Genomic DNA, 14,855 nt, shown 5'->3' with positions numbered 1-14,855 from the left:
CCTGAACCAAAAGCTATTGTATTAAGCTGGGTGCAGGACATGGAGTGGATTTTGGCACCAAAAAGCATATTTGCGTGTTTCGGGTCTGAAATCCGCTCCATGTGCCTGCACCCAGGCCGATGCGATAGCTCCATGTGCAGGCAGAGGGAAAAGCTGATGCCAGTGTAGAGGCTGATTCTCCTGTGTCTTTTTTCTAATAATAGTCCTGCAGGCTTTTGTAGAGGTCAGGAATCCGGGTTTGTACTTCTCCCCCTGTTTATCAGCCCAAGCTCTCAAATAAGGACTCAAACATTAAGAAGGGACAGAACAGTAAGAACAGTAGAAGAATTGTCCAGGTGACCACTTTAATAATACCATCTGTCCATTCAAAGAATTTTATGCACACATCTACTTTTTTAGAGTGAGCTCCTGAAATATGAGACCCACAATGTATTTATAATATTTATTCCCCAGGAACATCAGATTATACAGCAGCAGAGTGAAGAGGGATCTACCCTCACCACAAAGCCCTAGTACAGGGGGTCCAAAATATAATCTGGTGATCTTAATGTTTTACATGGCAAACAGGATGAGGAAAGCGACCATAAGACAGAACAGTCCCATAGCTTCAGACAGGGCAAACCCCAGGATGGCATAAGAGAAGAGTTGTTGTTTCAGAGAAGGATTCCTACAGAGAAAAAGAATGGTAGAAAAATTAGGAACAGTTAAGATTCCAAACAAAAAAGCTATGAACAAAGTAAGAAAATGTTGCATTTTAAAACAATGGAAACTACAGTTTTTTAAGAATCTCAGTTTTGGGAAAGATTTTAGTCTGTATATGAATAGCTAAAGGCATCTTATTAGTATTATTCTGGTAAAATAAAATTCTGATTTCCTCTGTTCTTTCTCCACGTCACCTCACATTCAGGTGTAAGCACTTTGTTACGTAACACCTGCCCAGGTTTTTCAGTGTTGCAAATTGCCGAAACAGTGCTGCAGCATTAACTCCCAAACTACCACTGTACATACTAAGCACAATTTAGAACATTTTACTGTATAGTAGTGCTGTAAGGGTGATAAGTCAAAATGTAATTCCAAAGCAGCATGGTATGGCTATTAGTTTCTTTACTTAGATGTTCTTTTTAAGATTTAGCAGTTGGAATAAGGAAACAAAATATCAGAGTAGCTAAAGCCAAAATTGCTGGGGCTGTATTTAAAAAAAATCTAAATTTAAAAAGAATTGAGACACCCAGACTGAGTACAAATGGAGGAAATGGTTCTAGAGGTTACAAAGGAACCCAGGGTAACTTCTAAGCAACCGAAGGCCTGTCACACATTGGGGAATCACTATCAATCGCTGTGATTAGTGGCCACGATTGTAGTCGCAGCAACCAATCCCCCCATGTGTCTCTGCCCTAAAGGAATATGTCTGTGAATTGAAACTTAAGAGACAGTGGGTCATGCAGCAAGACAACGATTCTAAACAACAATTCTAAAGTCCTTCACCCAATGTTACCTCTAAGCTGTGCGCTTGTGCACGTGCAAACAAATTTTGAGACCAGTGCACACAAAAAATTTTGTGTGAAAAAACAATTTTGTACTACACACAAGGTTTTTAAAAAAAAAAATAAAAAAAATATTATATATAAAAATATATTTTTACCTTGCGTATCCAATGATAAGGCTGCCAAACACTGTCCCAATACCAGCACCAGAGCCAGCCACACCTACGGTAGCAGCACCAGCTCCAATAAACTTTGCAGCTGTATCAATGTCCCTGCATGTTACACTGCTTTGGATTCCCCTAGCTGGAACAGGCATCAGCTGTAGGAAAGAGACAATAATAATATATGTAACATTTAATTATGTAGAAAGCTTTAGGAAAAAAAGAGATTTTGCTTAAACTACACAAGTATCACAATAGGAACAATTCCTGACACTGCCTGGGGAATTTGCCATTGCACATTTTTTTTAACACTGCTCAGAAATGCCAAAGTGAGTGCAGAAGTGGTGTGCCAGTTACAGCTAGCATCTGCCCAATGCACAGTATTCCCCATTAACCTGTATGGGAAGCAAAGATCAGGGGTGATTAAGGGAGTTTTGACCACTAGTTTTCTATGTGCCCACAATGTCAGTCAAAATGCCTATCTGCCACAGGCCTAACAATACTATTCAATTAAAAAGGGAAATGAAGGAATAACTTGGGATGAAGTGTGGAAATGAATTTGGGATGCACCGAATCCTGGATTTGGTTCGGAATTCGGGCCAAATCCAGGCTTTTTTTGAAGGATTAATTTTCGGCCAAATCCATGGTCCCGGCCAAACCGAATCCTAATTAGCATATGCTAGTTAGCATTCGAAAAGGGTTAAATGGTCAGGGGAAAAAAAATTCCGCCACGCGCCAATTTTTAACCCCTTCTGATATTAAATAGCATAAACTAATTCAGATTCGGTACGGGATTTGGTAGAATCCGTCAAGGTGTATACGGTGCATCCAAAAAATGAATATCCCTCTTCTATTCTCCTGTCCAGTGTGGCCAAATGTTCTAATTAGCCCAATATTGCCCACCTTAGGTGGATTTTTTTTTTTACTACAGGTTTTTCTAAATAAAAACATTGCAGTGTTGACAATCTTACATATCATAACTTATCCAAATACACTAACCGTGTAATGGCTAGTCAATCTTGAGGCGTTATCACCATTATCATATGAGCTGGCAAATGATTACTCCAAGTATTAAATTGGGTTGCCTTGTGTTGTGGAAGTTGTCTGTATCTAGTTTTATTTTACATATGTTTCATTTTGAGAGTGTTTTCCCTTTGTTTTGTAATTTAAGTTTGAAGTGGTCGCACTTGGGGTTGCTATACGGGTGCATACTGCAGCATGGGGCTTTGATGCAAGTCATGTTTTACAGTAGTGCGTTGGCAAGCCTAAAAAAGATATTTATTAAAAGCAGCATAGGGGCAGGCCAGTTTTTTTGGCTCAATTACCAGAAGGGCTAAATGTCACAGGAAAAGGAAGAAGCTTAATACACTATTTTACATCCTCTAGCAAGGGATTGGAAAAACTATCCACACACCCTGCCTCTAGTTGCTATAGACACAAGCATGTTCCTAGCTGTCGAACAAGTCACCAACTTATGAGCGATAAATGGAGGAAAACATTACGTAAACAAGTGCTGTGATATTATATGTACTTTTAACTATAGTTCTGCAGATGTCAGTTTCACTAAGAGTTGCTTAAAGTGATACTGACACGAAAAAATGACTTTTCAAATTATGAATCTACATAAAAACTTACCTATAGGTCATGTTGATCTTTTTTCACTGTTAGGGCTGGTTTTGTATGTAATTGTTGCTTGAAGTTCCTAAACCTGACTGTTTTGCCAACCTGACTGTCCCTTCTCAGCCTGTCAGTTATAGCTTCTAATGCTAACAGCCTACTGCTGCACAAATATGGCCGCCCCCTTATAGGGGAACATGGGGGATCAGATAGGGAATGGAAAAGCATCAGTAAATACTTTTTTGGCAAAATTATAAAGCTCATGCAAAGACAATGTTATGATAGATGTAAAAAAGGTTTCATTTCTAGTGTCAGTATCTCTTTAAATACACTCATTTGTGCCCACAAATTCTATTTTAAAACTGAAATTTCAGATGGGCCATACATTATGGCGGCCATTTATTAACTGTCAGATTTTTTAGCACTGAAAGTCATGATTTTTCGACATTTAATATGCAACAAAACGTCTAAAAATCAGAATCAGACAATTTGGTAGCTAAAACCTGTCGAGATTATGTAAACGTCAATGGCAGATGTCTCTTCCCTTCCCTGGAGGATCCTTCTTTGTGTTAAAACTTAAGAGGTTTTTGGATTTGTGATGCTAGTTTTTTGTGCGACAATTTGAAAAAGTCACTTTTCTTCGACTTTTTCAGTTCAGACTTTTTAGTAAACTTCAGACATTCTTGGAAATTAGTTTATTAGTTTTAGTAAATGTGTCCCTATTTTGCAGTTTCAAATCCTTAAATCCAAAAGTTAAAAAGAAAAAAAAGGTTATTTTGATGAAGGAGAAGGTGTAGGATTTTGTTGTACCTGCTCAGTCCTCAGTCCAGTGTAGCTCAGTAGTGGGACAGAAACTGGTCGAGAGAGAAGACAGACTCCACTTCTCACCTGGGCATAAAAAAAAAAAAGATGAATATTATTACTATGACCGTGGTTACCTTTAAATGCTGGCACAAACTGTATGGATCATAAAACGTTTTAAGATGTTTTAAAGTTTAATGTCACATTGGGCACCTTCCTATGAGAGACCAAGAAGTCAATGGCACTTTCACTGCACTGTAGTTAGCCTTGAACGGTCCCCATAACCCGCAGCAATGGCAGCACCACAAAACGTGGGGACTGATATTAAATGTTGTTGTTCATCACTTTGTAGGAATTATTGATCATGCCAGCTAAAAACTGTAAAGATTCCACAGAAATCATGAGTTTATCTTCAGAATTTTAGCGTGTGGAAAAATGATGTTTTTTCCCATGTGAAAAATGCACGGCAAAAAGCAATTCGTGAATTGTGCAAAAATCGCTGGAAAAGTCACAACAGAGATTTGTTTAATTTTATGTGACCACATGATTTTCTATAAATGTGTCCCAACTGGGCACATGCTTGTGTTTCTCCCCAACTCTCTTTACATTTGAATGTGGCTCACGGTTAAAAAAGTTTAGGACCCCTGCACTGAGGGAAGTCTGAAAAATAGGAACCACGCCCCACCCAGTGTTTTTTACGGCTACATGGGGCTGATTTTTGGCCTGCAGCTAAACACAGGTCAAGAATCAGTACCTATGCTCTGAACAGCCTTTTCGTGTGCCTGCACAGAGTCACTGCATCATCCTGGGTGCCAACACACGGAGCAGATTTCAGCATTGAAACACACAAGTATGCATTTCAGCACCTAACTCCACACAGGGGGGTTCTGTGCGGGCACATGAAAAGGCTGTTTGGAGCATGATGGCTGGACTGCAGGCCACGAATCAGCCCTGTGTGGCTTAATCCTTAGGATCGCTAAGATATCTGTTAACTACAGCACCTGCTGTCTCCTTAAAGGACATGTAAAGGTTAATATAAATTAATATTAAGTCTAAAGGCATTGTTTTTAAGTACTTACTGCATATCTAAATTCCCAGATCCCTGCTTGCTTCTCTGAGATATGGTGCGGCAGCCATTACTCGCAATGCTTTAAATTCCTATTCTGTGCCCATGTGTGTAACTCAATCCTGTCTCCTGTTCTGGCTAGCCGCCTTCCCTGCAATATTAGCATGCGCGTTATACTGAGCTACACACGCCCACCAGCCAATCAGAAGCGAAACCGCCATTGCCATAGCAACACTTGAGCGCTCCCTTCATTCATTTTTTTCTCTGCTAAGGACGCGTGCCTGGGGTTAGGGGGAGGGAATGAAACGCATACGCAATATGAAGCAAGGAGGGAAAGGGAGGGAGAATACCTTTTTAGAGATGGCTGCCTGTTCTAGAAAATGTGAAGTAAGTGTGACTGAGTAAATATTTGATTAGGTGAGCCAAAAGTGTGGCATTTTTACTAAACAATAGGAGGACTATTGGGCAGTATGCTTCTTAAATTTTGACTTGCATTCTCCTTTAACAATGGATCTGGATCCAAATCTCAGTATCACTGCTGATTCAGATAAAATGTCCTTCTATATAAATAGGTACAGTGGATGCAACTCCAATATGGATTCATTATATCTTAGTTGGGATCAAGTACATGGTACTCTTTTATTATCTTGAAGAACAAGGATTTGTGGAGAGGCCACAAAGGCCCGGGCCTAGGGCGGCAGAAGTTTAGGGGCGGCATGCCGCCCCGCCGCAAGAAAATTTTTACATTTGGCTCCCATACGGAGCAGTCGGGACCTCTCCCCACTGCTCCGTATGGGAGTTTAAAGGAGCGTTCGCGCACTGGGGAGAGGGCGCATTCGCGCATGCGCACGAGGGGGACACCCACAGGGGCGGCCTCGGTGCACCTCAGAGAGAAATCCGGCCCTGTTCTTATTGCCAGTGGAAAGAAACTGATTTTTCCTGTGACAGTTGCTTTCAGCTGCCATAGACAGCTCAGTTCCACTAACTGTGGCAGGGACAATCAGCCATAATTAAGGCAGGCAATTTCATAGCTGGTATCAAAATGCAAAAAGAGGATTGGTGGGGAAAGGTAAATGTAGCCACTGATAAAGTCAAAAAGGCTATACAGCCAACCCGGACTTTGGGTGAAGTGACTTGTCCAACATCACAGGGTACAACCAGCGGCCAAGGGTGGAATTGAACCCGCGTCTCAGTGGGGATTGACCCTACTGAGGGCGGATCCCCTAACCACTCGGCTACCTGGGACCTCCCGAGTATAAGAGGATCTATTCGTTCTCTTGTCTTAGATATGACGGTGATGTCGTCACTGTGTGAAGGAAACATGCAGGGTTAAAGCCGGCTGCACCAAGACCTGTATGAGTAGGGGGACTGTTACATAAGCAGAGAGAATGAATCTGCAAACTGTGCTGCACTATTCATAACATAAAAATAGGCACAACATCGATTTGAAAAGTGTTTGACCTGAAAGCAGGTGCCTGTATGGCTATTCCAGCTGGACCCAATAAAGCCCTATGTGGGTTATATGAGAGACTTTCCATACAAGGCTGGCTGGCCACTCTTATATCATGTATACTAACTGTATAAGCACATCGTTCCACAGTCTTTAAATGTTGATTGCATCAATGTTTTAAACAGATTTTGTGTCTGTGTGTCTATGTATATCCAATAATATATACGTAATTATGTTGGGTGAAAACCCCACAGACTGTTCTTCCACTTTAACTTCTTCTTCCGCTTCTTCTTCTTAGCGCCCCCCATTTTCTAAACGCTACTCCTCCTACAGTTTTAGGGGTACAACACCCAAACTCTCCACACATCTTCGCCCTATAGCGGAGCAGGTTGCTTGTGCTTTTCTAAGCGATCCGGCCCCCCGTCTTTTTGTGGCGCCGCTCCGAACCCCCCAATTTTCCCATTGACTTTGACAGGGAAGATTTTCAAACTGCTGCCACTCTTACAGCTTTGAAGCTACACCCCCCAAACTTGAATAACAATCATGGGGTCACCCCGAATGAAGCAGCAACATTTGTTGGATGACCCCAAAGTGGGAGGGGCCAACGACAGCCAATCAAATTTTAATCATTGACTTTAATGGGGAAATTGAAACTGCTGCCAATCTTACAGCTTTGAGGCTACACTCCCCAAACTTGAATCACATAGTCATGGGCTCAGCCTGAATGAAAATAGGATGATTGTTGAATGCCCAAAAGTAGGCGGAGCTGTGAACAGCCAATCAGATTTTACCTATTGACTTGGCAGAAATCCAAGCTGCTGCCAGTCTCACAGTAATAACGCCGGGGTCCCCAAACTTTGCAGAGTTAGGCACCAGGTAACTGTGTTTCAATGTAAGAAAAAGTGGGCGGAGCCACCAACAGCCAATCAGAGTTTACCCATTGACTTTCAATGGGGAAATTCAACCTGCTGCCATTCTCACAGTACTAACACCAGGGTCCCCAAACTTTTCACAGTTGGTCACTAGGGGACTGCAATTTTAGTTTTGAAAAGTGGGCGGAGCCACCAACAACCAATCAGATTTCACCTATTGATTTTTATTGGTTTGTTGCCCGGCTTCCCAAACTTTGCATAGTCAGACACTGGGTGACTACGCATTTAAGGTTTTTTGTATTTTTGTAAGTGGGTGGAGCCACCAACAGCCAATCAGATTTTACCTATTGACTCTAAATGAGGAAATTCAACCTGCTGCCATTCTCACAGTATTAACACCAGGGTCCCCAAACTTTTCACAGTTGGTCACTAGAGGACTACAGTTTTAGTCTTGAAAAAGTGGGCGGGACCACCAACAGCCAATCAGATTTCACCTATTGAATTTTATTGGTTTGATGCCAGAGTTTGCAAACTGCGTGACTTTGTACTCAAGGTTAGAAAAAGTGGGCGGGGCCACCAAAAGCCAATCACATTTCTTTCATTGTTTTCAGTGGGAAAATTTTAACTGCTGCCATTCTCACATGTTTAATGTCAGGGTCCCCAAACTTTGCACAGTTTGTCATTAGGTGACTATGTTCCAAGTTTAGAAAAGTGGGTGGGGCCAACAACAACCAATTAGGTATCACCTATAGACTTCATATGTTTAAATTTAAACTGTGGTCATTCTTTAAATATTAATATTAAGGTCTCCAAACTTTGCAGAGCTAGTCACCTGGTAACTGCAGTTCAGAGTTAGAAAAAGTGGGTGGAGCCAATAACAGCCAATCAGATTTTACCTATTGATTTTTAATGGGAAATTCAACCTGCTGCCATTCTCACAGTATTAACACCAGGGTCACTAGGGAACTGCACTTTTAGGTTTTAAAAAGTGGGTGGAGCCACCAACAGCCAATCAGACTTCACCTATTGAATTTTTTTGGTTTAGATTTAAAATGTTGCTTTGCTCACACTATTTATGTCAGGGTTCCCAAACAAGTGGGAGGAGCCACCAACAGCCAATCCATTTCCACCCATTAGATATCATTGGTTTATATTTAAACTGATGCCATTATTTAAATATTAATTCCGGGGTTGTTAAAGTTTCCAGAGTTAGTCACTGGGTATTTGCCATTCAAAGTTACAGCCAATCACATTTCACCTATTTACTTTCAGTGGTGAAGTGTAAAATGCTGTCAGCCTCACAATGAATGCCTGAGTCCCCAAAATTTGCAAAGTTGGTCACTGGGGGACTGCAGTTCAAAAATAGGAAAAGTAGGTTGGGCCACTAACAGCCAATCAGATTTCATCCATTGAATTTTATTGGTTTAAATTTAAAATGCTGCCATTCTCAAACTATTTATGCCAGGGTGCCCACTGTTTGTCACTGGGTGACTTCGACTCAAGGTTAGAAAAAGTGGGCGGAACCACCAATCACAATTCACCTATTGACTTTTATTGGTTTAAATTTTAATTGCTGACGTTCTTTAACTATTAATCCTAGGGTCCCTAAACTTCGCAGAGTTAGTCACTGGGTAACTGCAGTTCCAGGTTAGAAAGAGGGGGTGGAGCCACCAACCGCCAATCAGATGTCGTTGACTTTCAGTGGGGAAATTTAAGTTGCTGCCATGCAGACACTATTAAAACCAGGGTCCCCAAACTTTGCACAGTGGTTTTTACTGTATAACTGGGGTCCAAGGTTAGAGAAAGTGGGTGGAGCCCATTCAGTGACTTCATGTTTTTCAACCCAACATGAAGTTTGTTCTCAAACTTCCCTTTCTAGTTATTATTACTTTTACTTGCATTATATTTTACATTTTGGTCCCAAAGAGGAAACAAAAACTTGGGCTATATTGCAACAATATTTATTTTGATTATTAAAAGGAGTGTAGGTCGTTTTTTACACACACCTATATTACACCTAAGTATTTGTACTTATGTTACACCTGTCAGCGGCAAGGCTTTTACTGTAAATAAGTATGATTCTATTATAGGCACTTATATTGTAGTGTCACCCACTGTGACCTACAGCACTTATACTGTATTTGCCTATTTGTGTCTGTAAGTTACCCTCCCATATAGATTGTAAGCTCTACGGGGCAGGGACCTCCATCCTCTTATGCCTTTGACTCTTAACTTATTGCAACTGTATCTTGTATTTATTGTTATACTTTGTATTTATCTATTATTATCTTAATAACCCCCTGTTTGTATAAATGCATTCTACTGTACAGTGCTGCGTACATAAGTAGCGCTTTATAAATAAAGATATACATACATACATAGAGTAACCTAGTGCATAAACTTCAGCGCAGAAGTAGAAGTTACATCTGTCATTAACACAGCTCTCCTTACCAAGCCTTTGCCTACTCTGCCACAGACAATCTAATGTGGCGTTGCGCACAGTTTATAGATTTTGCCTTTAATACTTACTGCATATCTAAATTCCCAGATCCCTGCTTGCTTCTCTGAGATATGGTGCTGGCAGCCTACAGCAGTGTGAAGCCTACAGTGACATCACTGAAATCTCTCTCCCCTTCCTGTAGGCTGCGGGAAGTGTGACTGAGTAAATATTTGATTAGGTGAGCCAAAAGTGTGGCGTTTTTACTAAACAATAGGAGGACTATTGGGCAGTATGAATTTTAAATTTTGACTCGCGTTCTCCTTTAAAGGTGGTTTTAGGCGCAGAAAGGCGTCACTGGACAATTGAGTCTCCAAGTGTGGCTTTACGTTAATCATTGCATTATTTACTAAAATCCTAAACATCCTAAATGTTCCAAAAGATGCGCACACTTACACTAATGTCATCTAAATATAAAATGGAAAGGGGCAATATTTATTTAGATACAGCAAATTTCCGATATAAGTTCATTTCACTGGTTTTAGAGTTACTGGTAAATGGAATTTTAATTAAGTAGTATCTTGATATTCTCTGCACTGCCGGTTCTGAAAATTGAAAAAATGTACCAGAAGCATGCAAGGCATTGTAGAAAGTAAATTATTGGCTGGAGGAGAGCCAATATCTGCTACATGTATATCTGGCAAAAAATAAGTCTGACATGGCAGTTACCCATGTCTTGTTTCCTCGATCAGCAGATTTTTACAAAAATTCTATGACCCTGAAGGGGAAATAAACCCAAACATAGAATATTGCACAATAAATGAAAATCTATTTCTAAGCAACTTTGCAGGGGAAATAAATTATTAATGTAACTGCTATTTAAAGCAGTATCCATCTGATATCCCCTGCACTAAATGTACCATTAAAACATGATTTTCCTTCTTGACTATTCTGATCATCACAGAACATGCAAGGCATCGTGGGAATCGCAGTCCATAGATTACTGACTTAAGTCCCCAGTTTACTAGATATTGGGTTCTAAGACAGAACTACATAGTTACATAGGGTTGAAAAAAGACCAGTGTCCATCAAGTTCAACCCATCCAAGTAAACCCAGCACCCACAACCCACACCTACCAATCTATACACTCGCATACATAAACTATAAATACAACCACTAGTACTAACTGTAGATATTAGTATCACAATAGCCTTGGATATTCTGATTGATCAAGAACTCATCCAGGCCCCTCTTAAAGGCATTAACAGAGTCTGCCATTACCACATCACTAGGAAGGGCATTCCACAACCTCACTGCCCTCACCGTGAAAAACCACCTACGCTGCTTCAAATGGAAGCTCCGTTCCTCTAATCTAAAGGGGTGACCTCTGGTGCGCTGATTGTTTTTATGGGAAAAAAGTACATCCCCCAACTGCCTATAATCCCCTCTAATGTACTTGTAGAACTAGGGGGGTAGGCAGACAAGGCACAGAAGGGGTGGAGACTACACTGCTGATTTCTGCATTCTTCCTAATTCAGTGCCCACTACCATCTTCTGCTTTAATAATGTTAAAATAAACTTTAGTACTATTTATTTTCAGCGCCAGAAGCCAGAATCTCAGTTCTGACAATTCTGCACTGTAAATTACATTAGCAAAAATGCTGCTGTCCGCAAGTGATGTGAATAGCAGTTACAGACTGAAGAGGGGGAAGGCAGCACTCTGGCTAATACAGATATTTCACATTATGAAAAAGAAATGGGATGGTTGCTGGTATGGGAGGAGAATAATGGGCATGGGAAAAAACATGGAACTTAGGTTGGAAATGACTGAAAAGGGAAAGGTGTCTGCAAGAGGAAGAGAAGGGGAAATATGTGGATTAAGACAGCAGGTGAGAACAGAGGATGAAATACTTTTCAAACAAGAGGACAATTATAAAAAAAAAACAAAACAAAAAAAATGAAAAAAATAAGGAAAATGTAATAGAGGAATGATGATAAGAAGCAGGGCTAGAGATGTTGCAGGTATTGCAGCCCCGAGCCCCGAGCCCTATAACAAATAGAGGGACTGTGTATTTGCCAGGGGATTGTATGAACAGAAGGATATACAAGGCGTGGGACATACTTACCAGGGCTGGGTTAGACACAAGCTTGGCGCAGGCGTACATATTTGGGGTGAAAGTGAACAAGACGCGGGAACAAGAATAGCACTCGCTGCTGCAAAACAAGAAGCAGAATCCAGTGAAAAGCCATTGTGGTATCACCCTTACATACACATGTAAACTGAGCACTGCTGTCCAACTACAACTCTCTGTACAGCTCTACAGCATTAAAAGAAGCCACAAAGCAGACCCCATATATATGTAATACATTAAAAACTCCTGCACAATTATGTCTCATATGAAAAGGCAGGTAACCATACAGTTCAGTACAGCCAAGTGTATATGAATGAGAACCTCGCCTAAATCTAATCGCTGCAGGCTGCTGCAAACGCTACTTGTACCTGAAGTGCCCCAGGGCAAGGTTAGCGCAGTACTGCAACTGCCCCTTATGCTTCAATCACTGAGATTGCTACGGGCAATAGAAAACCAGTTCATTAAACGGAATCTTACAAAGCCCAGTGACAGCGCAGTAAGTCTCAGCTTTAGCGACTGGTAACACAAGCGGAACCAACAGAACTGGACAAACACCCTTGAATGAGTCCAGGCCTCACCTTGGCGGGGAAAGACAGAAGGCGAGCGAAGGAATTACGCATGCGCAGTGCAGACGCTTTGACAGGAAAGGAGAGAGTTTGCGCACAACTTCATTCTTTAAGGGTACAAACAGAAAGCTTTTAGAGCTCTACGGAAAGCACAGCGCCATCTTCTGTCGTGGCGACTATCTGCGCCTGTCATTATGTAGGGGTCCGCTTGTGCCGCTTATCTAAGTATTTGTAAAATTTGTAAAATACATTAAAAATACTGACAAATACTACCATAAAGTACAGTTTTAATGTACCGGTGATACCTATTCTGCACTCTGCCTGGGAGGAGGGGTTGATTAAACTAGTAGCTGCTGAGTGTTGGCTTGCTGATTTCAGTAACAGCAATAGCAAATCCAACATACTGTCTCCACATTTTAAAATTATATATTTGACACATTCTCGGGTATGGTAAAAATCAATTCATGAAAAAAGAAAAAATTCAATATCAACATGGCTGGAATCGCTTCTTATTCCCACTGACCATTGCATTTGCCTATAAACAGGGCCGGATTTCTCTCTGAGGTGCCCCGAGGCCGCCCCTGTGGGTGTCCCCCTCGTGCGCATGCGCGAACGCGCCCTCTCCCCAGTGCGCATGCGAGAACGCTCCTTTAAACTCCCATACGGAGCAGTGGGGAGAGGTCCCGACTGCTCCGTATGGGAGCCAAATGTAAAAATTTTCTTGCGGCGGGGCAGCATGCCGCCCCTAAACTTCTGCCGCCCTAGGCCCGGGCCTTTGTGGCCTCTCCACAAATCCGGGCCTGAATAGCGCGAAGATGTGTGGGGAGTTTGGGTATTGTACCCCTAAAACTGTAGGAGGAGTAGCGTTTAGAAAATGGGGGGGGCGCTAAGAAGAAGCGGAAGAAGAAGCTAAAGTGGAAGAACAGTCTGTGGGGTTTTCAACCCAACATAATTACGTATATATTATTGGATATACATAGACACACAGACACAAAATCTGTTTAAGACATTGATGCAATCAACATTTAAAGACTGTGGAACGATGTGCTTATACAGTTAGTATACATGATATAAGAGTGGCCAGCCAGCCTTGTATGGAAAGTCTCTCATATAACCCACATAGGGCTTTATTGGGTCCAGCTGGAATAGCCATACAGGCACCTGCTTTCAGGTCAAACACTTTTCAAATCGATGTTGTGCCTATTTTCATGTTATGAATAGTGCAGCACAGTTTGCAGATTCATTCTCTCTGCTTATGTAACAGTCCCCCTACTCATACAGGTCTTGGTGCAGCCGGCTTTAACCCTGCATGTTTCCTTCACACAGTGACGACATCACCGTCATATCTAAGACAAGAGAACGAATAGATCCTCTTATACTCGGGAGGTCCCAGGTAGCCGAGTGGTTAGGGGATCCGCCCTCAGTAGGGTCAATCCCCACTGAGACGCGGGTTCAATTCCACCCTTGGCCGCTGGCTGTACCCTGTGATGTTGGACAAGTCACTTCACCCAAAGTCCGGGTTGGCTGTATAGCCTTTTTGACTTTTTCAGTGGCTACATTTACCTTTCCCCACCAATCCTCTTTTTGCATTTTGATACCAGCTATGAAATTGCCTGCCTTAATTATGGCTGATTGTCCCTGTCACAGTTAGTGGAACTGAGCTGTCTATGGCAGCTGAAAGCAACTGTCACAGGAAAAATCAGTTCCTTTCCACTGGCAATAAGAACAGGGCCGGATTTCTCTCTGAGGCGCCCCGAGGCCGCCCCTGTGCGCGAACGCGCCCTCTCCCCAGTGCGCGAACGCTCCTTTAAACTCCCATACGGAGCAGTGGGGAGAGGTCCCGACTGCTCCGTATGGGAGCCAAATGTAAAAATTTTCTTGCGGCGGGGCGGCATGCCGCCCCTAAACTTCTGCCGCCCTAGGCCCGGGCCTTTGTGGCCTCTCCACAAATCCGGGCCTGAATAAGAAGTCAATTGATACACATCCCTGATGCTTGTGATATAACTATGAGAGCCCACTAGATATCAGACCAATGCCAATGGCAGTAAGAGACTGAAAGCAGTTGCAGATCAGCAATAGCTGGATATCCTGAAGACAGGGGCGCTGCTGCCATAAGCCTGCAAGAAGCCACTCCTGGTAGCTTTAAATCGGATTTTTGACTCTGTACTAGCAATGTGGCCCCCTCTTTCCGTTATCTGGGAACCTGTTATCCAGAAAGCTCTGAATTACTTAAATACATTTTTAAAAATGATTTCCTTGTTCTTCAAG

General features: G+C 42.0%; 1 protein-coding gene across 3 annotated transcripts; it reads right to left on the bottom strand.

The window, feature by feature from the left end:
- Positions 1 to 314: 314 nt before the first annotated feature.
- atp5mc1 (ATP synthase membrane subunit c locus 1) lies at positions 315 to 12,668 on the bottom strand. 3 transcript variants are annotated; one of them, XM_031895872.1, is made up of 5 exons: positions 12,499 to 12,600; positions 12,016 to 12,103; positions 4,073 to 4,150; positions 1,643 to 1,803; positions 315 to 667 (listed from the first exon to the last, which is right to left on the bottom strand). In XM_031895872.1, the coding sequence occupies exons 2-5, from the start codon at positions 12,052 to 12,054 to the stop codon at positions 553 to 555; spliced, it is 393 nt and encodes a 130-aa protein (XP_031751732.1). In that variant the 5' UTR covers positions 12,055 to 12,103; positions 12,499 to 12,600; the 3' UTR covers positions 315 to 552.
- Positions 12,669 to 14,855: the final 2,187 nt, after the last annotated feature.

The sequence above is a fragment of the Xenopus tropicalis genome, chromosome 2 (genome assembly GCF_000004195.4).
Source record: "Xenopus tropicalis strain Nigerian chromosome 2, UCB_Xtro_10.0, whole genome shotgun sequence".
Lineage (NCBI taxonomy): Eukaryota > Metazoa > Chordata > Amphibia > Anura > Pipidae > Xenopus > Xenopus tropicalis.
This window is presented reverse-complemented; position numbering and strand designations above follow the sequence as displayed.

Coding starts and splice junctions, on each gene's coding strand:
- atp5mc1 (XM_031895872.1), bottom strand. CDS start 12,054: ATGTACGCCTGCGCCAAGCTTGTGTCTAACCCAGCCCTG. Junction 1,804..4,072: donor CTGGACTGAGGACTGAGCAG/GTACAACAAAAT, acceptor TCTTTCCTACAG/CTGATGCCTGTTCCAGCTAG. Junction 668..1,642: donor CTTATCATTGGATACGCAAG/GTAAAAATATAT, acceptor TTTTCTCTGTAG/GAATCCTTCTCTGAAACAAC.